The following is a 23,219-nucleotide window of genomic DNA, read 5'->3' on the forward strand; positions in this document are numbered from 1 at the left end:
ATATTAAAAAATCTAACAATTCCTTTCTTGATCCTTCTTGGATAGAGAACCCTCTTAGCTAGACAGTTCCAAAGAGTGGTCCGCCTCTTGGTGAAGACATCTCTTCCCATGTTGGACCAGAATGGACAACTGATTCTGAAAAGCCTGGAGATGCAACATCTATGTTTTCACCTCTTTTCTTTCCATCAGCCAGGGACACAAATAGTCCTTACAGAGAAGAAGGGATCCATCTCATCTGCTGAATTGTATCCAACATTGGGATCTGTGGTTCCAAGTCCATAGCTTCCTGAGTGTGGCAACACAAGTAGATAGAGTGGTAAAGAAGGTTGCCTTCTTTGATGTGTTCAAAAAGGAACTGCAGATGCTGGAATATCGAAGGTACACAAAATTGCTGGAGAAACTCAGTGGGTGCAGCAGCATCTATGGAGCGAAGGAAATAGGCGACGTTTCGGACTTTGATTACCTGTAGATTACCTGTACATAAAATCACAGGCCAATTTCTCCTGAAGATAGACACAAAGAGCTGGAGTAACTCAGCGATTCAAAGACAGCATCTCTGGAGAAAAGGAATAGGTGACGTTTTGGGTGGAGACCCTTTTCCTGACAAGCCCTGCCTCCTATTAGGACCATAAGGATGTGAAACGTCGCCTATTTCCTTCGCTCCATAGATGCTGCTGCACCCGCTGAGTTTCTCCAGCAATTTTGTGGACCTGCCTTCTTTGATGTGCTTGCCTTTGTTTGTCGAGGCATTGTGTATAAGGGCGGCACGGTGGCGCAGCGGTAGAGTTGCTGCATTTTAGCGGCAGTAGGCCCGGGCTCGATCCAAACCACAGGTTCTGTCTGTACGGAATACGTACGTTCTCCCCGAGACCGTGTGGCTTTACTCCGAGATCTTTGTTTTCCTCACACATTCCAAAGACGTACAGATTTGTAAATTAATTGGCTTGGCATAATGTAATTTGTCCCTAGTGTGTATAGGATAGTGTTAATGTGCGGGGATCGCTGGTCAGTGCAGACTCGGTGGGCCGAAGGGCCTGAACTAAAAAAAAATAAAAGGTCATGATGCAGCTTTATAAACCTTTGGTGAGATCGTAACTGTGTGCAATTCTGGTTTCACACAGATAAAATTATGTGGAGGCTTTGGAAAAGGTGCAAAAAAGGTTTACCAGAATGCTGCCTGAAATAAAAGCTATTAGCTTACAAGAAGAAGGTTCTCGACCCGAAGAGTCACCTTCTCTCCAGTGATGCTGCCTGTCCCGCTGAGTTATTCCAGCATTTTGTGTCTGACGACAAGGATAAGTTGGACCAACTTGGATTGTTTCCTCTGGAGCATATTGGTGGTTGAGTAGAGAACATGTTGAAAGGATAGAAAATTATGAGGAAAATAGAGGGTGAACAGTCAGAACTTTCCCAGGGTGGAAATGTCAAAACCAGAGGGCATAACTTAAGGCCAGAGGGGGAACTTTAAAGGAGATGTACGGGGCAAATTTTGTACATGATGTGGCTTCCACCACATCCCAAGCTGCCAGGGATGATGGTGGAAGCACACAGAAAAGTGATGTTCAAGAGACTTTTTGATAAGCATGTGGCTATGCAGCGAATTAAGGAAATTGCTCACATGCAGGCAGCTAAACATGGTATCATTTTTAGCACAGACATTGTTGGTCAAAGGATATATTCCCATGCGGTACTGTTTATTGTTCTAATTTACATCTTCATAATGTAGTTCCTTCTAATTGGAGGTTGGGCGATCTCTTTATGGAGCATCTGCATTCAGTCCACCGGGGCAAGTCAGAGCACCTAGTTGTCAACTATTTAACGTCTCCAGCCCATTCCTGATCTGTAGCCTCGTGCACTGTTATAATGAAACTCCGTGTAAGTTTGACTCATCTTATGTGTGGGTTTGCAGTACGTCGTCTTTCTGAACTCAACATCAAATTTTATGACCTTGGAAACTCACTTTCTCAGCATCAGAACTGACCATTCCTATTCTAACTCATCCATTTGTGACATTGGCTAATGTTTCTCTCTCCGTTAGGGCATCCTGATCTGCTGTGCAAGTCCCACAGCCCTGCAATCCACACCTTTTCACATTGTTTTGTTAGTATTGTCACACTTTAACTTATTTCATTGTTTTTGTTCATTTTCTCTCCCTTTCCTGCTCCCATTAACCAAAATACCCCTCTCCGAGACCACTATAGATTCACCCCATCAGTGATATTCCCTATCACCCATCGTGTCTATTCCTCCCTCACTCCTTCTACAACTTAAAACAAATTTGTTTTCTCTCTTTCCTTCTACAGGTACACAGTAGAGAGCATGCTGACCGGTTGGCTTGGTTCGGCAACTTGAGCGCCCAGGAGCGGAAAAGACTACAAAAGTAGTAAACACTGACCAGTCCATCATCGGCTCTGACCTCCCTACCATCGAGGGGATCTATCGCAGTCGCTGCCTCAAAAAGGCTGCCAACATCATCAAGGACCCACACCATCCTGGCCACACACTCATCTCCCCTCTACCTTCAGGTAGAAGGTACAGGAGCCTGAAGACTGCAACGTCCAGGTTCAGAAACAGCTACTTCCCCTCAGCCATCAGGCTATTGAACCCAACTCAAACAAAACTCTGAATATTAATAGCCCATTATCTGTTTATTTGCACTTTATCTGTTTTATTTATTCATGTGTGTATATATTTATACAATAGTATATGGATACACTGATCTGTTCTGTATTCATGCCTTCTATATTCTGTTGTGAAGAAAGCAAGAATTTCATTGTCCTATCTGGGACACATGACAATAAACTCTCTTGAATCTCTTGTTTTGATGAAGGGTCTCCAAGCCGAAATGTTAACTATGTTCCACTCCCCACAGATGCTGGCTGACTTGCTGAGTGCTTCCAGCATGTCCAGTTTTATTTCAGGTTTCCAACATCTAAACGTTTTGATTTCCAGTTATCCAGGACTGCTAAATGCTTGTTTCTCAGACTGAAAGATAGTAGATGGTAATGTTCAGAGATAGAGACGAGGTGTGTCAGTGTTATTTTTTTTAATATATATTAATGACTTGGCAAATGGTAAGTGAATAATATTTTTAAATTTGCGGATAACATAAATCTTGAAAGTAATTTAAACATGTGGAGGATAGCTACTGCCTCACAGCTGCAGAGGCCCAGGTTTAATCCTCAACGTAGGTGTAATCTTACGTGGATGGGCACCTTCCACTGTGTGCTCTCCCCTCATCCCAGAAATGTGCAGGTTGGTAGATTAATTGGCCATTGTAAATTGTCCCCAGTGTGTAGGTGAGTGGTAAAATCTAGGGAAACCTGAGGGGAATGTAGGAATATGTTTTTTAAATGGGATGAATGTAGGATAAGTGTAAATGGGTAGTTGATTGTTGGTGGGCCGAAGAGCCTGTTTACATACTGTGTCTTTCATTGACTATCAGCTGAAAGGGCAGACAAATGATAAGTAAAAATGAAACTAAGAAGAGTGTGAGGTAATACACTTGAGCAGCAAGAATATCCCAACACAATGAGACAATGATAAAGGTTGTGCGAGAGTCAGATCTGACATTAGTGGTGCATGCAACCTTGTAGTTCACAGCCACATTCAGAGAGGTTAGGCAAGCATAAGGAATCCTGTGATTGATACACAGATGTATAAAACCAGTATAGCAGGGAATGGAGACACTGAGACGGCAGATGCTGGAATCTTGAGCAAAAAAACTAAGTGTTGAAGGTACTCAGCAGGACAGGCAGCATCCGTGGAGAGAATGGGGAGATGACATTTTGGATTGGGATAGGTCAGAAGATGAGTCCGGACCTGAAACATCAACTTTCCATTCCCTCCAAAGATGTTGCTTGGCCCACTGAGTTCTGCCAGTGCTCGCTCGCTCTGTCTGTCTGTCTGTCTGTCTGTCTGTCTGTCTGTCTGTCTGTCTGTCTGTCTGTCTGTCTGTCTGTCTGTCTGTCTGTCTGTCTACCTACCTACCTGCCTACCTACCCACCTACCTACCTATCCATCTCGCTATCCATCTATCTATCCATCCATCTATCCGCCCACCAATCCACCCATCTATCCACCCATCCACCCATCCATCTATCCATCCATCTATCCATCCATCCATCCATCCATCAATCCATCCATCCAAACTTTCATCTTGTCCTCTTCCGTTTTGCGTTGTTTTCAAATTTGCGCAAAAACAATCCCCCATAGTGCTCCGATTTTTTGCCACCTTACTCACCATTCTCCTCTGCTGCAAGTGAAATAGGGTTTGTTCCAATCGGTGATATAGTACAAAAGTTATGAAGGTTTAAAAATCATAAAATACGCCCCTTCCGGCACCCGCTGTCAATCACGGCGGCGAGGAGAATAAAAAGCTGAAGGAGCGGAGTGTGTTGAGCAGCGTGCGGGCAGAGAGCAGCTTGTGGGCTGCTTCTGCGGTGATCAGCACGATGAGCCGGAAGTTACTGAGTTGAACCGGAAGCCTCTGAGTGAAGCCGGAGTGGGAGGGGGATCTGGTGCGTGTGGCCGAAAGCTGAAGGTGCGAGCTGCGTCTGCTGCGACCACCACCCCTCCCCACACCCCCCTTCCCCCTCTGCTCCCCACAACCCACTTCCCCCATCTCCCCCCTCCCCCACCCCCCCCCCCCACTTCCCCCACCCCCCTTCCCCCACCCCACACCCCCCCCACTTCCCCCACACCCCTCCTCCCCCACAACACCCTCTCCCCCACTACTCCCTCTCCCTTATTGATCAATAGGCTTTGTAAAATATGTGGTCCTGGAGAAGGTGCAGAACTACAGGAATAATTCTGGATAAGAGACTTCAACTCGTAGAATGGGGAAGCTAGAATTTTTATCTTAAGATACAATAGTTTAAAAGAAGATTTAATAGGTGTGTACAAGATCATGATAAGTTTAAGTAGAGAGAAGATGTTGTCATCATTGGGTTGTTTGTGGACCGCAGTGGTGCAGAGAGAAAAAATACATGGAAAAAGATGCAAAAAACAATAATAGAAATTAAGCGTTTTACCTGGAGTAGTTAGGATCTGGAGATCCATTCCCTGATAGAGGGAGAGTCACATTCACGACTGGTAAAATGGCAGAAATCATTTAAGTGTATCACCAGCAGCGATACACTTAAAAAGAACACAAAATACGCAATAAGATTTAACTAAAACATCCACCACAGCATTCTTCACTGTGGTGGAAGGTACAAAGTTCAGCCAGTCCTCCCTTATAGGCCTTTCTCACGGGGCGACTTGACGCAAGAGGTAACCAGAGTTGAACATCGTGGGAACCTCGTACGATAACCGTACGGCATTCATGGACCACCGTGGAGCTAACGGCAGGTACTCGTGTAACTTGTTGACTCGGGAGAAAATTCAAGCAAGCTTGAATTTCTCCAAGAGTGACTTGTACACTTGTGGTTGAACATTGAAACATTATATGCACGTAGTGGCCAGTGCGATATCCGTAATAACTCTTGCGTTTACCGTGGGAACTCCTGCGAACGGTGAACCCGGAAGCTGGACAGAGGGGACAGAAGGTGAGTAATCTGGAATGAACATGCTGGTCGTTCACTGCCCACACGATCTCTACAGAGCTTCCAGGCTGTTTATATATAAAAGAGCATTCCAAAAGTGTCTCACCAGCAATCTGCAGCCTTCAAGAGGTCTTTTTAAATGAAGTATTTATTTCCAACGTCTGGTAAGTTTCGGTAGAATTGCCACCAGCGTTTAGAGAATATGTACCTGTGATTTTGTCCTATTTTTTTCTAATACTCATTAAATCAACGGGAGACTAAAAGTGGCATTTAGATAAACAAAGTTGCTGCCTTGGCGAATATCGATGCTATTATCTTTATGTAAACTGTGAGGGTTCGCAGCTGCCACAATTTGTCTGACGAGTTATACCAATGTAATTTGGCACAAGCTGGTTTAATTGTGGGAAAAACTCTTCAAAGACCTTCCAAGATGGAGGAATTCCCCAGAAAGTAGCTCGTTTTCTTTTGTAGAACTTTCCTCTGTCAACGCATAGATCTACAGTTAGTGAACCAACTGCCGGTACTGATGTATTTGAGTGTTTCAGGGAATTTCCTCTGATTATTTTCAAGCTTTGTCCATCTCTTTTGAACTCATTTGATTCGATACTATTTGATTTTGGAATGGTGGTTACTTATTATATAAATTATGTGACCTATTTTCTGTTCCTATGATTCTCTAAGTACTTTGTTTATAAATTCTGAACTCGTGAATTCGAGATTTCAGTGGTTTTCTGTATGCGGCTCACTGAGATACACTTGGCACAAACCGGCTTTTCCCATTTGGACTGTATAAGCCGTTTACAATCGCGTTGGACTCACTACATTTCTATGATCTGTAATCGTTTAACATTGAGATTAAACGATTATATTTAATACTCGGAATGCATATTGATTTTAGTGATGCCATATAACTTTCTCTGTATGTGAAGGGAATGATCGCTTCTAGTATGTTTACACTTCTCTGTAAAACATCCATTCTTAAAAAGGTGGTCTCAATATCGCCAATGGAACATGTGTCAATGTGTCAAAGCACTTGTAATGCTTGTCTAAAAAAAGTGACATAATTTGTGCCACGTGATGATTTAACAACACTTCACAGTTAACAATGTTCATTCAAGATTTAACGGGAAAGCTCGGGAGACGGACAAGTCAGTCGCACAAATAACAGAAATGCCGAGTACCCGTGGGAACTCTTTATCTACCCCCCGTTATATCGTGTGATATCGTGCTAGACCACGACCACTTCACTCTGGTTACATCTTGCGTCGTCGCCCCGTGAGAATGTCCTATTATTCACCCATGGTCGGGGCCATGAACGGTCGAACACACTCTGCGACTTGGAGTGCCCGAATCAGCGTTCCTACTGGAGTCCGCGGCTTCAGGATGTTATAGGCCGAAGGCTGGCGGTCGGAGCTCTTCTCTGGCGAGGGATCCCAGGCTTCAGATGTTAAGTCCACACCCTGCCAGCGGCTAAAAGCTCCGCACACCGCGGCAACAGGATGTAATAGGCTGGAGGTCGGAGCTCTTCTCCGGCGAGGGATCCCAAGCTCCGCGATGACAAGTCCACGCCGCGCCCGCGGTTAGAAGCTCCGCAGATCGCGGCTTCACGATGTCGTAGTCCGCGGGCCGGCGGTCGGAGCACTCCTCTCTGGAGACCCCTGGCAAGGGTTCGCCCGCTTCGCGATGGAAAAAGTCCACGCTGCGCCCGCTGCTGATACTCCGGGCCCGACTCCCGGAAAGGCCTTTCCAATCCAAGCTGTTAGGCCGCGAGAGGAGAGGCAGAAAAGCGACATGGAAAAAGTTGCCTCTCCGTCGAGGGTGACTGAAGAACGGTTTCCCCCTTTCTCCCCCCCCCCCACCCCCACCCCCTCCACACAAGACACACTGAGAAACACCCAAAACAAACACTTAGACAGACAAAAATCAGCAAAAAAAAGTCAAAATAACGGACAGGCTGCTGACAGGGCAGCCGACTTGCAGTGCCCCCACCGACCAACCGACCGCTGACAGGAGGCTCTACAAAGAGATAGCATAGACCCAATGGGTTGAATGGTCCATTTATTCCTGACAACAATTCCATGATTCCCCTAAGTGGCCTATATTGATGAAAATGTTAATGGAACACTTTCCACTTTTTAATCATTGATGTGATGCACTTAGAATATCGTTAACACCGTTGCCTCAAATAAAACAGGAATTGAAAGAGAACAGGAGGGAGCAAGCAAAATGGCTGAGGGAACAGTAGGGCTACGCAGGTGGTTGGATATGTTCACAGTGAAAGGGAAGATTGAGGGGTGATGTACATTAGGCCACGAATCTAACAGAACAAGATAATTATGTCAGTGACAATTTATTTTGTCTTGTTCCGGGTAGCAGTACTGGAGAATGCAGCTGATATTATTGAGTCATAATATTTCTCCAAGTGAGCTGTCAGCCATTAACAGGTTCCTAATGCACAATCCGTAAGTATTGATTAATTCAAATGGAAATTAGATGGATTTACATCAGCTAAAGGCTCCAGCACCCTCTACTTGTTGGACTATGTCCTGCCCCCACCCCTTTCAGCTTTCTCCCCCCAGTACAAATAGTCTGAAGAAGGATCCTGACCCTGAATATGACCTATCCATGATCACCACAGATGCTGCCTGGCCCGCTGAGTCATTTTTCGCCCGAGATAAAGTTAGTCAGGATTTGTCTGCCGAATATCAAACTTCCAAAATAATTTGTGTGGAAACTCTGCTATTGGAAGTGATTGCCGGGAAGATGGAGAAAAAGATTCAAGGATGTGTTTGAAACTTCCTTGGAAAAAATACAACATCCTCGCTCCCATGAGACTGCCGAAGAAGATCAGAAGTAAGACAGAGATTTATTCGGGAGAACTGATGGCCAAGAATCTGGGTCGGCACAGTGGCGCAGTGGTAGAGTTACTGCCTTACAGTGCCAGAGACCCAGGTTTGATCCCAACCATGGGTGCTGTATGTACAGAGTTTGTACGTTCTCCCCGTGACAGCGAGGGTTTTCTTTGAAATCTTCCGTTTCCTCCCACACTCAAAAGACATACAGGTTTGTAGATAAATTGGCTTGGTATAAAAAAATGTAAATTGTCCCTAGTGTGCGTAGGATAGTGTTAATGTGTGGGGAACACTGGTTGGCATGGCCTAAGGACCTGTTTCCGCGCTGTTTCTCTAAACTAAACTAAACTAAATCTATGATTCTCAAAGCTGGCATATTTTCTTTATGTGGGATTGTTGTTGACCAATTGATAGAGATAGATCCCTTCGTTTAGTTATTAATATCATCGCTGTGTTATGCAAATACTCTGATGGAGGATGGTAGGTTTGTCGAACCTTAATCATTCTGCATCTTGGTATTGTAATATTCCTCTGAGACTATATACCCACCATATATGGGGGTATATATATACTGGAGTTGCTTCCTAATGCCCCTGTCCCACTTAGGAAACCTGAACGGAAACCTCTGGAGACTTTGCGCCCCACCCAAGGTTTCCGTGCGGTTCCCGGAGGTTGCAGGTCTTACCTTCCACTAGCTGCAACCTCCGGCAACCACCTTCAACTAGCATCGCAACCGGCTTCGACTAAAAAATTACCAATTTTTAAAACGGCAACCTATCCTTAGTCGCGGCCGGTATTGAATGTTTTGAAATAATCGCCGGAACATAGAAGAAGCGGAAACCACTTTCGACCATTAGGGAGACTGACAAAAACCTCCGGGAACCGCATGGAAACCTTGGGTGGGACGCAAAGTCTCCAGAGGTTTCGGTTCAGGTTTCCTAAGTGGGACAGGGGCATTACAGCACTTGCATTGCCGGAGACCTGGGTTCGATACCGACTACTGTCGGGTGCTCTCTGTACGGAGTTTGTACATTCTCCCCGTGACCTGCGTGGGTTTTTTCCGAGGTCTTCGGTTTCCTTCCACACTCCAAAGACGTGAAGATATGTAGGTTAATTTGCTTGGTAAATGTAGAAATTGTCCCTAGTGTGTGTAGGATAGTGTAATATGTGGGGGTCGCTGCTTGGCGCGGACCCAGTGGGCCGAAGGGCCTGTTTCCATGCTACATCTCTAAAACTACAACTAAATACCCTATCGGGAAAGAATGCTACTGTGTGGAATAGCTACTGTGTGGAATCAATTATGATATCCGATGGTCTTCTTTAGGACTTACATTTTTTTCATGGCCCTGATAAAAATTCTTTGTTATCTGAAAACAGACAAACTATACATAACTTTTATTGTGGTGTGCAGTTCAGCTTATCATGTATCTACATTGGTGAGAGTCACTGCTTTCTGAAAAGTTATTGTTCAGTTTACTTTGACATATTTTCATTGTGCGATATAAATTCATGCATTACTGTATATTGGCAAGAAACCAAGGCAGATCCCATTAAACACATGCTCCTTCCATAAACTGAGATTAGTCCATTTTCCACCACTATTGCCTATTGAAAGCTGGTCACTATACTTAGCATGGAGGCTTCGGTTTTAGTTTAGTTTAAAGGTTTAGCATGGAAACAGACAAACGATCCACACACACTAACACTATCCTACACACACTAGGGACCAAGCTAATTAACCTGCAAACCTGGACATCTTTGGATTGTGGCAGGAAACTGGAGCTCCCTGAGAAAACCCATGCAAGTCACCGGGAGATCGTACAAAATTTATACAGAGATCACCCGTAGTCAGGATTGAATCTAGGTCTCTGGCGCTGGAAGGCAGAAACTCTACCACTACACCACTGGACCTTCCAATTTCTCAGACTTCAGAAGATTGTTTTAAGGATTTTTATGTTCCTGTTATCCAAAGTGTGGAAATCAATTTCCTTGGCAGCTCGGATATGAACTCAATAAATTTGAGCTCAGAAATATTGATCAATGCATGAAAATAGAAGTGCAATTGCTAACAATTGCCTTCTATTATCAAATTAGGATTTCCAGGGATCTGTGCTAATGTGTTTTAATCTGTCAGATGGTGGCATGACCTTCTGAATGAAGAACCTTTGCACAGGGGATGGCTGTATAATGTGGATGTTGGATGAGGTAAACTGGGGAACTGTAGATTAACAGTGCTTAATCATAAGCTCAACAAACTGAGGATTTTCATGAGGAGGTAGACAAAAATGCTGGAGAAACTCAGCGGGTGAGGCAGCATCTATGGAGCAAAGGAACCTCAGGGTCTCCACCCGAAATGTCGCCTATTCCTTTGCTCCATAGATGCTGCCTCAACCGCTGAGTTTCTCCAGCATTTTTGTCTACCTTCGATTTTTCTGCTGTTCTTTCTTGAACACTTTCTTAAGGAAGTATTTGGATTTTGGTTTTCTCCTCTGCTCCCCTTTACTCATTGACTGTCGCTTTGTGCCTTTTTGGGATTACCCAATGTTTTTCTGAAGGCTGTGCAAGCGGCCAATTATCCTGAACGAATCTTAACAATATGAGAGCAATATCCTCAAGCATGTCCAAGTTATTCCTTTAGCTCTCTTTTCTATTGTTTAAAAACATTTATAATAAATCACATTTCCATCTGATATTTCCTCTTCTTATTTTTTTCATCTTCTTCTGTCCCTCTCACTTAAGAACTTCTCTCGGCCTATATATCTATCTCAAGAAAATGGGAGCAAAAAGCAGACCACTGCAGGAACTCAGGACCTTTGCCCCAACAGAAAATGTTGTCTGTCCATTTCCCTCCACGGATGCTGCCTGATGCACTGTTCTTCCAGCTGTTAGCTTTTGCTCAGGTTTCCAACATCTGCAATCCCTAATGTCTCTGGAAAAATAAGAGCAGGGGAAGGTCACTCAGCCCCTCAAGCCTGTCCCATCTTTCAATATGATCATGGCTGTTCTACCTCTTTAACTCCTGCATTAACTCCTGCTCTTTATCAAATCCCAACAGCCCTCAATCCCCCGAACTTTCAGAAATGTTGTTACCTTCCCCTTAAATATTTGTAATGAGCTGGCCTCCACAACTCTTCCAGTAGAGAAATCCAGATATGCACTGCCTATGCAAGGTTCAATTTCTACACAGCTCGGTTTAAAAAGACCAGCTTCTGACCCTGAAACTGCATCCTATTGTTTGAAAATTTCCCGCTGCTGAAAAATCTCCTCCATAGGGGATATTTTAAAGTATGTTTGCCCATTTTCACCGATTCTGTGAAGATCGCAGCACCAGAGACCCGGGTTCCATCCTGACTACTGGTGCTGTCTGTATGGAGTTTGTACGTTCTCTCCGTGACCGCGTGGGTTTTCTCCAAGTGCTCTGGTTCCCTCCCACACTCCATAGACGTACAGGTTTGTAGGTTAATTAGCTTTGGTAAAATTGTAAATTATCCCTAGTGTGTTGGATGGCGTTAATGTGTGGGGAACACTGGTTGGCGCGGAACCGGTGGGCCGAAGGGCCTGTTTCCAGCTAGATCTCAGTACAAATCTTCCCCGAAGTTCTTTCCCTTTTTTTTCTCTCCATTTATCTTTCCATTCGCATGTTTTTGGTCATTCGTTCTCTCTTTGTTTACTCTGCCTCATTCAAACTATCTCCATCTTGCATTCCCCCCTCCCCCCGGTCTCCTTTCTTGCATGACTCCATCTCCCTGCTCTGTTGCCTTCCTTCCCTCTTGCACTCTTTTTGCTTTTCACTTGTTTCTCTCTTGCACCCTTTCCCCTTTTTTCTCCTTTCTTCTCTGCTCTCTCACACTGACAGAGCCTGAGAGTCAAGGAAACAGGGTCAGTTCTTCCCATTCTATATCCTGGACATCCTTTTCACGATAGGTAAATTATTTACTGGCATTCTGGCTCAGCTGGCTTTGTTTGCACCGACTGGTATTTACTGGAATAGAGAAGTAAATTACTTATTTTTGAGGGAACAGTATCAGGTAACACGTGGTTTCAGAAGGGGAGGTTGAACAGTCAGCAATATAGTGAGCACAGAGGCAAGGCCCATTAACTTCTACCCAGAGATGCTGCCTCACCCGCTGAGTTTCCCCAGCATTTTGTGTCTACCTTCGAGGCAAGGGATAAGATGGATCTTACAAAAAAAATATGGCTTTAGGTTAAAAGAAAGCAGGTTAAAGAAATCAGTTCAGAGCAAGGATTGGTGGGGATTGGTTCTATGTTTCTATGGAAGGGTATTGCTAGACATTAGACACTAGACAAGGGAGGGAAGAAAATAGCAGGAAACATTCTTTCCACTCCACTAAACCTCTGCATTCAACACATCGTTCCCCAACATTTCCGCAACCTTCAATGTGATCCCACCACCAGTCACATCTTCTCATCCCCACCCTTTTCCAAGTTTCACAGAGATCACTCACTCCACAACACAGGTCAGGTTGGGGGGAGTTCCCACCGCCACGGGTACCATGTAATACCGTTGGATAGTCGGCGACTAAACCGTCTCCCCCACCTGGTTTGCCAGGTGAGGAGGGGGCTGTGGACCCCCAGCAGGACCAAAAACAAGACCTGTCCAAGGGCGGATGAGCTCCTAGCGAGCCAACGGCCATCCACACTTCAGTGGAACTTGCGATCACAGTCGTACATAGCATTGTAAGGCACCGTGCCCGTTGATGTTTTCAACGATGATGATGATGATGATGATGATGACAACTCCTTGGTCCACTGATCCCTTCCTACAGAAATCACCCCCTCCCCAGGTATGTTCCCCTGCAACTGCAGGAGAGGTGACACCTGTATCTATACCTCCTCCCTCACATCCCTCCAGGTACCCTAGCAGTCCATCCAGATGTGACAGACGTGCATGTGCTCCACCTCTAACCTGTTGAAAAAACGCCCCAACCTACTTGATGCCACGAGTACCTACGACTAGCATCACAACCTACCTACGACCTCCTACAACCTTGTGATGACCATGCTGTGAGTACGAGTCAAGGGCAAACTCGGCACAGGTCGTTAATTAGTTTGTGAAAGTGGGACAGGCCCTTAAGGAGTTAAAAATGTAATAGCACATTGTACACTCATTCTTCATTCTGACTATTTGCTGACAGGAAGGCCATTGATGAAACAGGTGAAAATGGTTGGGCCTAGGAGGGTGGCCGATGTAACTTCAGTAGTGAGGGGCTGAACTGACCTCCACCACCCATAGATAGACTCAAAATGGTGGAGTTACTCAGCAGGACAGCAGCATCTCTGGATGGAAGGAATGGGTGACATTTTGGGTCAAGACCCTTCTTCAGACTCTCTCCAACACACATAACCATGTTCCTTCATATGATCTGATATCAACCATTTTTTTTTTGAAGCTCATTGCCTTTAGCTTTAGAAGAGCTCCTTGGCCCCACACGATCACATGCGGTACTTATGACAGGGGCAACCACTGTTATCTCCCCTCTGCAATTCTGCTCTTTGGTCTCTGTGGGGATCATTCCCGCAATGTACACATCAAACCTCATCAAATCTCCGTGAATGAAGTTTCTGGTTCAAATCCAATTCTCATTTGAATGACAAGCCACCTGGAGATACTTAGTTGTTGTGGTTTCAGGTTTGCAGCTAAATCGCCCTGAGATCTTATCTGATTTTGAAAGCTAAGCACAGTAGCAATTGGCTGCTATTTAGACAACTGCCTGGAGCTGTAAACTGTGAGGGAAACAGTGCTTTTTGATTCTCTGCACATCTCAAAATTCTTGTTCCAACATACACTCTTATTTTTATCCACTGTAACAGCCATCTGCTTGTCATCCAGAAATTTGTGATTGGAACATTATGTGGGCACTGAAGCAAGTACATACACAAGCTCATAACTGAGGGTTAGTCAGTACTTAGAAATAGAATGGAACCATTCCAAGTTCAAGCCCCTGATGCCAAGTAGAGTTTTCCCTGCAACTTCGTAGCATTTGAATCATGAAATTCTGGATTACAATACAAAAAGGAATACCAGATGGTTATTAAAGTGGATAAAAATAAGAGACTACACATTGGAACGGGAATTTTGAAATGTGTACAGAATGAAAAGATACTGTTCCTCCGACAGCCTGCCGCTCCAGGCTATCTCCCGTCCAAATACCAGCCAAGCACAGCTGTGCTCTTCTTTCAAAATAAAACAAGATTGCAGGGTGATTTGGCCAAAGACTTGCAACTGCAGCAACTAAGCATCTCCAGGTGGAGCAGATGGATCGAACCTATCTCGCTCGTCGGCACTGGATTCACCAGGAATTAAAAATTAATCTCTTCGAGACCAATATAAGCAATCCATTGTAAAAATCTTTGTGGAAAGGAAGGAATATTGGACTGAGGGGAGGAACTGTTCATCCAATTGGGGATAGAAAGTGTCACTGAGCCAGAGAGATGTATAGCATAGAAACAGGCCCTTCAGCTCACTGAGTTTGTGGCAACTATAAGCCACCCACTTACCCTTATACTTCATCAATTCCATTTTTCTTCTCCGCACATTCTTGTTAACATCCCCCTGGATTCTCTCACTCAGCTGCACATTAGGGATAACCTATGTGGCCAATTAAACCACCAACCTGAAGATGGGTCTCAACCTGAAATGTTACCCATTCCTTCTAGCCAGAGATGCTGCCTGGCCCGCTGAGTTACTCCAGCATTTTGTACCTATCTTCGGTGTAAATCAGCATCTGCAGTTCCTTCCTAAACTACCAACCTGCTCGTCTTTGGGATGTGGGAGGAAACTGGACCACCCATGCTTTCAAATTGCTGTGGGGGAGTATGATCATCTTGAAGGATAGTTTCAATCACAGTTGGCAGCTTCAGGCCCAGCAGAAAGTAGTCCCCGACCAGGTGTAGCATAGACAATCACAAGAGCACTGGGTCCTCTATTGCCTTACTTCCAACCAAGCAATGTCTACACTGTGCTCCCTTTTCCCTTGAACTGCAATCCCACAAGCTTCCCCGTGCCAAAGATAGGTCATGGAGGGATATTTCAAATACCTTTCACCTCAGACCCAACCAACCACCAGAGGGAGCAGAATTTCACGGGAAACAGAGGAAATGGACTGGGATATTTAGATTTTTGAGCTTGTTTCGTTATTTGATTAGATCTTGGCTGCAGGGCACTTTAGCCATACCAGATCCATAAGCCCAAACACTTGGTAACAAAAATATTAGTCTTGTTCATTTTAACTGAGCCTCTTGAGTGAGAGAGAGAAAGAGAAAGAAAGAGAAAGAAAGAGAGTGAGAGAGGAGAAAGAAAGAGAGAGAAAGAGAAAGAAAGAAAGAAAGAAAGAAAGAAAGAAAGAAGGTGAGGTAGAGAGCGAGAGCGAGAGCGAGAGAGAGACAGAGAGAGAGAGAGAGACACACACAGAGAGAGCATTCCAGATTTTGCACATCACCCCTTCTTAGCTTATTATTAATTTTACAGCCATCCTTCAAGTTATCCGTCAGTGAAAATAATTTGAATCCACCTTGCAAAATCATTTAATTATTTTAAACACCTCAGCTATGTCTCACCTTAGTTACATCATTAATTCTCTCCAAATGTAAGTTTTTTAGACTGAGATGGAGTTCAATGAGATGTAATATTCTTCTTGAAGTGCATGTAGAATTGAATATAATTCCCCCAGCTGAGTTCTCACCAGTTTAATTAATTATAATTACCTTCCGCTTATTTACATTTCAATCTCTTTTAGAGAATTGTTAGCAGTAAACTTTGTAAAATTTACTTTTGAATCTATTCACTTGCCTTCAGTGAAATTACTGACTTTTAAATATCATTCTCTTCTCCAGATTTCCTCATTTATGATGCCAACTGATCTACCTTTAAGCAATTCAAAGTGGACCAGCATTGAACTCCAACTACTAAGATGTTGTCCCAGACTTAATATAAGGTCAAGCCAAGTCAAGTCGAGTTTGTTCTCCCATAGAGTGATACAGTGTGGAAACAGACCCTTCGGCTCAACTGGCCCACACCGGCCAACATGTCCCAGCTACACTAGTCCCACCTGCCTGTATTTGGTCCATATCCCTCCAAACGTGTCCTATCCATGTACCTATCTAACTGTTTCTTAAACGTTGGGATAGTCCCATCTTCAACTACCTCCTCTGGCAGCTTGTTCTATACTCCCACCACCCTTTGTGTACAAATACGGTGAGTACAGGTGCAATAACAATCTTGCTTAAGGCCTGTCCCACTTTCACGATCTAATTCACGACCTCAGCCAAGTTTGCCCTTGACTCATACTCGCGGCATGGGCGTCACAAGATCGTAGGAGGTCGTAGGTAGGAGGGGGGGGAGGAGGAGAGGGGGAGGAGGAGAGGGGGGAGGAGGAGAGGGGGGGAGAGGAGAGGGGGGAGAGGAGAGGGGGGAGAGGAGAGGGGGGAGAGGAGAGGGGGGAGAGGAGAGGGGGGAGAGGAGAGGGGGGAGAGGAGAGGGGGGGAGGAGAGGAGGGGGGGAGAGGAGAGGGGGGGGAGGAGAGGAGAGGGGGGGCGAGGAGAGGGGGGGGAGAGGAGAGGGGGGGAGAGGAGAGGGGGGAGGAGGAGAGGGGGGAGAGGAGAGGGGGGAGAGGAGAGGGGGGAGAGGAGAGGGGGGAGAGGAGAGGGGGGAGAGGAGAGGGGGGAGAGGAGAGGGGGGGAGGAGAGGGGGGGAGGAGGGGAGGGGGAGAGGAGAGGGGGGGGAGGAGAGGAGAGGGGGAGAGGAGAGGGGGGGAGAGGAGAGGGGGGGAGAGGAGAGGGGGGAGAGGAGAGGGGGGGAGAGGAGAAGGGGGGGGAGAGGAGAGGGGGGGAGAGGAGAGGGAGGGGGGAGAGGAGAGGGAGGGGGGAAAGGAGAGGGAAGGGGGGAGAGGAGAGGGAGGGAGGGAGAGAGAGAGAGGAGAGGGAGAGGGGGAGAGGAGAGGGGGGGGAGGAGAGGAGAGGGGGAGAGGAGAGGGGGGGGAGAGGAGAGGGGGGTAGAGGAGAGGGGGGGTAGGAGAGGGGGGGAGAGGAGAGGAGAGGGGGGGAGGAGAGGGGGGGGGAAAGGAGAGGGGGGGAAGAGGAGAGGGAGGGGGGAAGAGGAGGAGGAGGAGGGGGGGGGGAGAGGAGAGGGAGGGGGGGAGAGGAGAGGGACGAGGGGGAGAGAGAGAGTGCCATTTTACTTCAACCCAAACCCAAACAACCATTTGCAGGCAGTGCTTTTTTACCTCTAACCATATTTTCATTTTCAAACCAAATTAAGGGTACTCACAGTGCTGTAGACATTTGTCAGTGTCATTCAAAGCTCTGATTGAGGCACACCACTTGCAGAGACTGATTGAGGCACACCACTTCCTTATTTTATTGTCCCTCCCCCTTCCCTCCAGCAGGGGCAGCAGAGAGAATGGGGAATGTTGTAAAAACATTAATATCTCTGTCAATTTTCATCGACGGGAAAAATCCTCGGCACACATGCGGCGGAGGGGGGCTCTGAGCGAGGTGGCCAAAAGTGACGGCCGTAGGTGGCGGTGTACTTTCGGAAACCGCAGCACAGAAAGCCAAAACCGGTCAAGAACAGAGTTTTGGTAATATAGATTATTGTAAATTGTAGCACAATAAAATGGCATCAACAATCACCCATGTCATACTACGCTTTTTTCGCTCTGCTCTATAATCTTTGGTTGAGGTGGGATTAGAGTTGTAGAGATTGGTTCAAGAACCTGATACTTGCAGGGAAGTAGTTGTTCATGAACTTGATGGTGTGGGTCTTCAGGCTTCTGGGTCCCCATGGAAGCAGTGAGCATACAGTATGACCCAGATGGTCCTTGGTGACAGATGCTGCTTTCTTGTGGCAGCTCCTCATGTAGATGCTTTCGATGAAGGGAAGGCATGTGCCCATGATGGAACAGGGTTCATTCCATCATTCCATAGTCTGAAGATGGGCCTCGACCCAAAATATCACCCGTTCCTTCTCTCCAGAGATGCTGCCTGCCCTGCTGAGTTACTCCAGCATTTTGTGTCTATCTTAGACTATAGACAATAGACAATAGGTGCAGGAGTAGACCATTCAGCCCTTCAAGCCAGCACCGCCATTCAATATGATTCATGGCTGATCATCCCCAATCATTACCCCGTTCCTGCCTTCTCCCCATATCCCCTGACAACGCTATTTTTAAGAGCCCTATCTAGCTCTCTCTAGAAAGCATCCAGAGAACCTGCCTCCACCGCCATCTGAGGCAGAGAATTCCACAGACTCACCACTCTCTGTGAGAAAAAGTGTTTTCTCGTCTCCGTTCTAAATGGTTTACTCCTTATTCTTAAACTGTGGCCCCTGGTTCTGGACTCCCCCAACATCGGGAACATGTTTCCTGCCTCTAGCATGTCCAAACCCTTAACAATCTTATATGTTTCAAAGAGATACCCTCTCATCCTTCTAAACTCAAGAGTGTACAAGCCCAGCTGCTCCATTCTCTCCTATCTTCATTCCATCACTCTCTACATCCGCTTGTGTCCCTGCAGATTGAAAATGCGTACTAGGCCATATTGTAACTAGTCAAGACACTTTCTACATGAGATCTGAGAAAGATTGTAGAAGTATCCAGTAACATGATGAATCTCTTTAAACGTCCATGAAAGTAGAGGCACTTTCATGCCCTCAGCGTGATCACATCTATGTGCTGGAGAAATTTGAAGCTGCTAATGCTGCCCACCACCGATTCACCAAAGACATCCCAACTTCCCCTTTCTGATGCCAAGGATTAGTTCCTTAGGCTTGATGTCGTTGAGTGAGAAGTTGTTGTGTTGCAGCACCAATCACCAAGTGCTTTACTTTGCATCAAGTTTGCAACTTGCTATCACTTATCAGTGGCCATTAACTGAGGCATGTGCATTGGAAGGACCTTCCAAGTTGACGTATAATGAAAAGTTTGTGCAGTCACAGACTTTCATGTTGCATGCAACTCGTACAAACACAGCATATTGTCTCAGCGTGTGCAGTTCATGACTGGATAACGTGACTGGGTTTTACTAAGGAGTCATCTTTTTGAAGCCTTGGTTGCATTAAGAATGTACAGTATGACTGTTACTTAAAACGACATCAAAGTGCGCAGGGTGTACAATACAACAAGCAACAAACTGAACTCACAATGGTGACTTCGTAGCAACTCTCCCAAGCAGGCACTGTGCACAGTGGTGCAGCTGGTGGAGATGCTGCTTCACAGCTCCAGTCACCGTGGCCAATCCTGAACTCTGGCTCTGCATCGGTGACATTTATACTTCCCTCCTGTGACAATGTAGGTTTGCCCGAGATGCTCCAGTTTTCTCCCATATCCCAAAGATTTTTGTCTGGTAGCTTAATTTTGCCATCAAGTGTGCAGGTATGTGGTAGAATCTCAGGAGATATTGATGGGAATGTGGAGAGAATAGGTTACTGGCAAAACTATTGGGGGAATGAGATTGCTTTGTGAGCTAACATTGACTCACTGCACTACATTTGTTTTCCTCTATGTCTTAAGGAATTATGGAACACATTTTAGTTTTAGATGGCATGGTGGTGCAGCAGTAGAGCTGCTGCCTTACAGAGTCAGAGACCCGGGTTCGATCCTGACTACGGGTGCAGTCTGTATGGAGTTTGTACATTCTTCCTGTGAGCTGTGTGGGTTTCCTCTGAGATCTTCGGTTTCCTCCCACACTCCCAAAGACATACAGGTTTGTAGGTTAATTGGCTTGGTAAAAATGTATAAATGTTAAATTGTCCCTAATGTGTAGGGTGATATTAATGTGCAGGGATCACTGGTCGGTGCGGACTCGGTTGGCTAAAGGGCCTGTTTCCGTGCTGTATCTCTAAACTAAACAAAACTAAACTGGTCCATATCAGCATCTTCTGACAGAGGGTCTTAAAATGTAATTATTTGTGTGCAATTGGGTCAATGCCAAATCCATGCCACTATTTCTGCTTTCACCTCAGACTGACATAAGAAAATAGGAAATTAAGAAATGGCATTACATTTCTCTTCTCTACCACCAGCTTTGTAAATAACACATTAAAATGAAGATGGCTTTTCTTACTTAGAGAAAGAATCAAGTTAGCAATATCATATGGATCAATGCATAAACACTTCATTGCTCACTGATCAGTAAATTAAAGTTTACTCACAACCAAGTCTCGGTTTGTGCGGAAAGATTCCAGGTAACAGGAATAATGTTCATTGGTCATCTGTTTGAGTATTGCAGTCATGCATGCCACAAAGTTACTCTGTAGTGGAGAGAAAGAATCATCCATCAACAACATTATACTATTTCAAGCACTCTTTCCTTATCATTATTTTTATTTATTTCTGAAGGAGGTACCCACTTGATTGACCCAATGATGGATTTGCATCTACAGGTACACAATTCGTTTTTATGTGCTTATTATTACATATGGAGCTAGATATTATTCATACCATAAATGTGTATACGTAGTTTAGATACTACTTTGGCTTTGCGCTTTGTTTTCTTGGTTGAGTGCTTATCCTGGTGTTATAGCACTTTGTGTTTTTATAGTAATTTTATATTGACAACTGTCCAGAGGGGCCTTTAAAACCACAATGTTTTGTTCTGGCAACATGGATCACAAAGATATTAACCTACTTATGCTTTTTATTGTCTTTGGTAGAGGGTGAAGTAATGGGCCTGTCCCACTTGGTGAATTTCTTTAGGCTACTGCCGGCGACTGTCATAGTTGTAGCAGGTGGCCGAAAAACCGTTGACAACCTACGACAGCACCTACGTCAGGAGAAGTCAAGCTACGCTCATTGGCGTCAAACCCACTGTCGCCGAAATGTTTTCAACATGTTCAAAATTTAGCGGCAACCAGAAAGACGCTACGACTTTTTGCGCAACTGAGGAGACTACTCCCGGCGACCACCGGCGAACATGTGGCAGCAAACTAGTCGCCTGTAGTTGCCTAAAAAATTGCCTAAGTGAGACAGGCCCATAACTCTATGTGTGGAATGAGGAGTCTGATAAAATAGACACATTACCCTCTCCACTGCTAGTTTGCACCCTTCAACGTGTTACACCCACTCCTCTTCCTGCACTGAACAGGCTACATTGCCCACTAATCCCATCTGGGAAGTTGAAAATTAATCTTTAACACAAGTAGTAATTATGTGAAAGACAATAGCACCCATGGAAGTTACACTTTAAATTTAGCAGGCTTCTGAAAAACACTGCATAAATATCATCAGGCTTTGCATCACTATGCTGAAATATTTTGATTATTGCCAGAATTACATTTCCAAACTTCTGGAGTGGGAGAAAATGCTTAATCAGGAGTTGTGTGAGGTTGGTATTTCAAGCTGGTATAGCAATGTGTTGTGAAATCTCTCTGCCTTACTCGACATTCACTCACTGATCTCCTGGAAGTAACAAGATCATGGGCTATCTCACTAGTGGATGCCAAGAGGAGTGTCTTGAGCCACACAGCATGAATATTTAGCAGTGGTAGAACGGAAAACACACAAAGATCCAAGAAACAAAAAATGGAGTAGGTTGTGTAGGCAGGAGCTGCAGATGCTGGTTTACACTGAAGATAGACACAAAATGCTGGAGTAACTCAGCGGGCCAGGCAGCATCTCTAGATAGAAGGAATGGATGATGTTATGGGTCGAGACCTTTCAGTCAAAAGAAGGGTCTCGATCCGAAACCTCACCCATTCATTCTATCCAGAGATGCTACATGTCCCGCTGTTATTCCAGAATGTTGTGTCAATTGTAGTAGGTTACGAGGCTTCTGTAGTCTGCCCCTTCATTCAACATGATCATGGCTGATATAAACTGGCCTTAACTCTTCTTCAGTGCTAGATCTCTATAACCCTCAATGCCTCGACCTTTCAAATTTTTATCAATTTCTACTTTAAATATATTCCATGAGACTTCCGGTTGGCGCCACGATGTGAGTGGAATCGCGCCATTACAGCTCCGCAAAAAACAGAATTTAAAACGGGGGTAAAAGGGTCAAACAAACGCACTTACCACAGGAGATCGATTGCGAACGGCTCCGGCAGCGTTTAAAAGGTGCGTGACGTCATCAGGCGCGCGATTTTAAGAAGAAATTATGACCCAGCGCTCCCCTCCCCCCACCACTGGAAAAAAAGCTACGAGAAGGGAAACTGGCCTCAGCTCGGGAGCTGCTGCTGCTGCTGCTTCTCAAGAAGATATCTCACAGAGGAAAGCTGAAATGGAGGAACTTAAGACTACCATTCTAGGTGAGATAAAGAAGCAGAGGAAGGAGTATATGGAGGAGATAAAGAAGCAGAGGAAGGAGTATATGGAGGAGATAAAAAGTTTAAAAGCGGATATGCTGGTGTCTCACGAGAAAAATAAAGAAGATAAAGAAGACTTAATAAAACAAGTTATAACGACGGTAAAAAGTATGATGGATGAGTGGAAGGAAAAGGCTAATGCCGAGTTACAAACTCAAATTGAGGATGTAAAGGATATAGCTGCTGGGATGGAAAGAAATCTGGATGACAAGATAGATCCTACTAAAATTTCGCTAGACCAACAAGGCGAAGCAATTAAAGTGCTAACTAAAATTGCTGAAGTGAATACTAAGGAGACTGAAAAACTCCGTGCCGAGAACAAACGCCTCTTAGAATTATTACGTAAAACAAACGAGAAATGTATTGATCTGGAGGGACGCCAACGCCGTAAAAATTTGCGTATAGTTGGTCTGAGCGAAGGTCGTGAGGGGAGTCAAGATCCTCGAAAATTTGTTGCAAAACTTTTAATGGATATTCTGAATTTGGATCATGAACCCCTGT

The 23,219-nt window shown here is 45.1% G+C and overlaps 1 protein-coding gene across 1 annotated transcript in view; it reads right to left on the reverse strand.

Annotated features, from left to right (window-relative positions):
• Window positions 1–23,219, reverse strand: part of dock2 (dedicator of cytokinesis 2) — a 703,541-nt gene that overhangs the window by 210,665 nt on the left and 469,657 nt on the right. The window contains exon 28 of the mRNA XM_033029960.1: window positions 20,568–20,666. Within this exon, the coding sequence (XP_032885851.1) occupies window positions 20,568–20,666 (99 nt within the window). The remainder of the gene's footprint in view (window positions 1–20,567; window positions 20,667–23,219) is intronic.

This window comes from Amblyraja radiata, chromosome 11 (assembly GCF_010909765.2).
Source record: "Amblyraja radiata isolate CabotCenter1 chromosome 11, sAmbRad1.1.pri, whole genome shotgun sequence".
Classification (NCBI taxonomy): Eukaryota; Metazoa; Chordata; class Chondrichthyes; order Rajiformes; family Rajidae; genus Amblyraja; species Amblyraja radiata.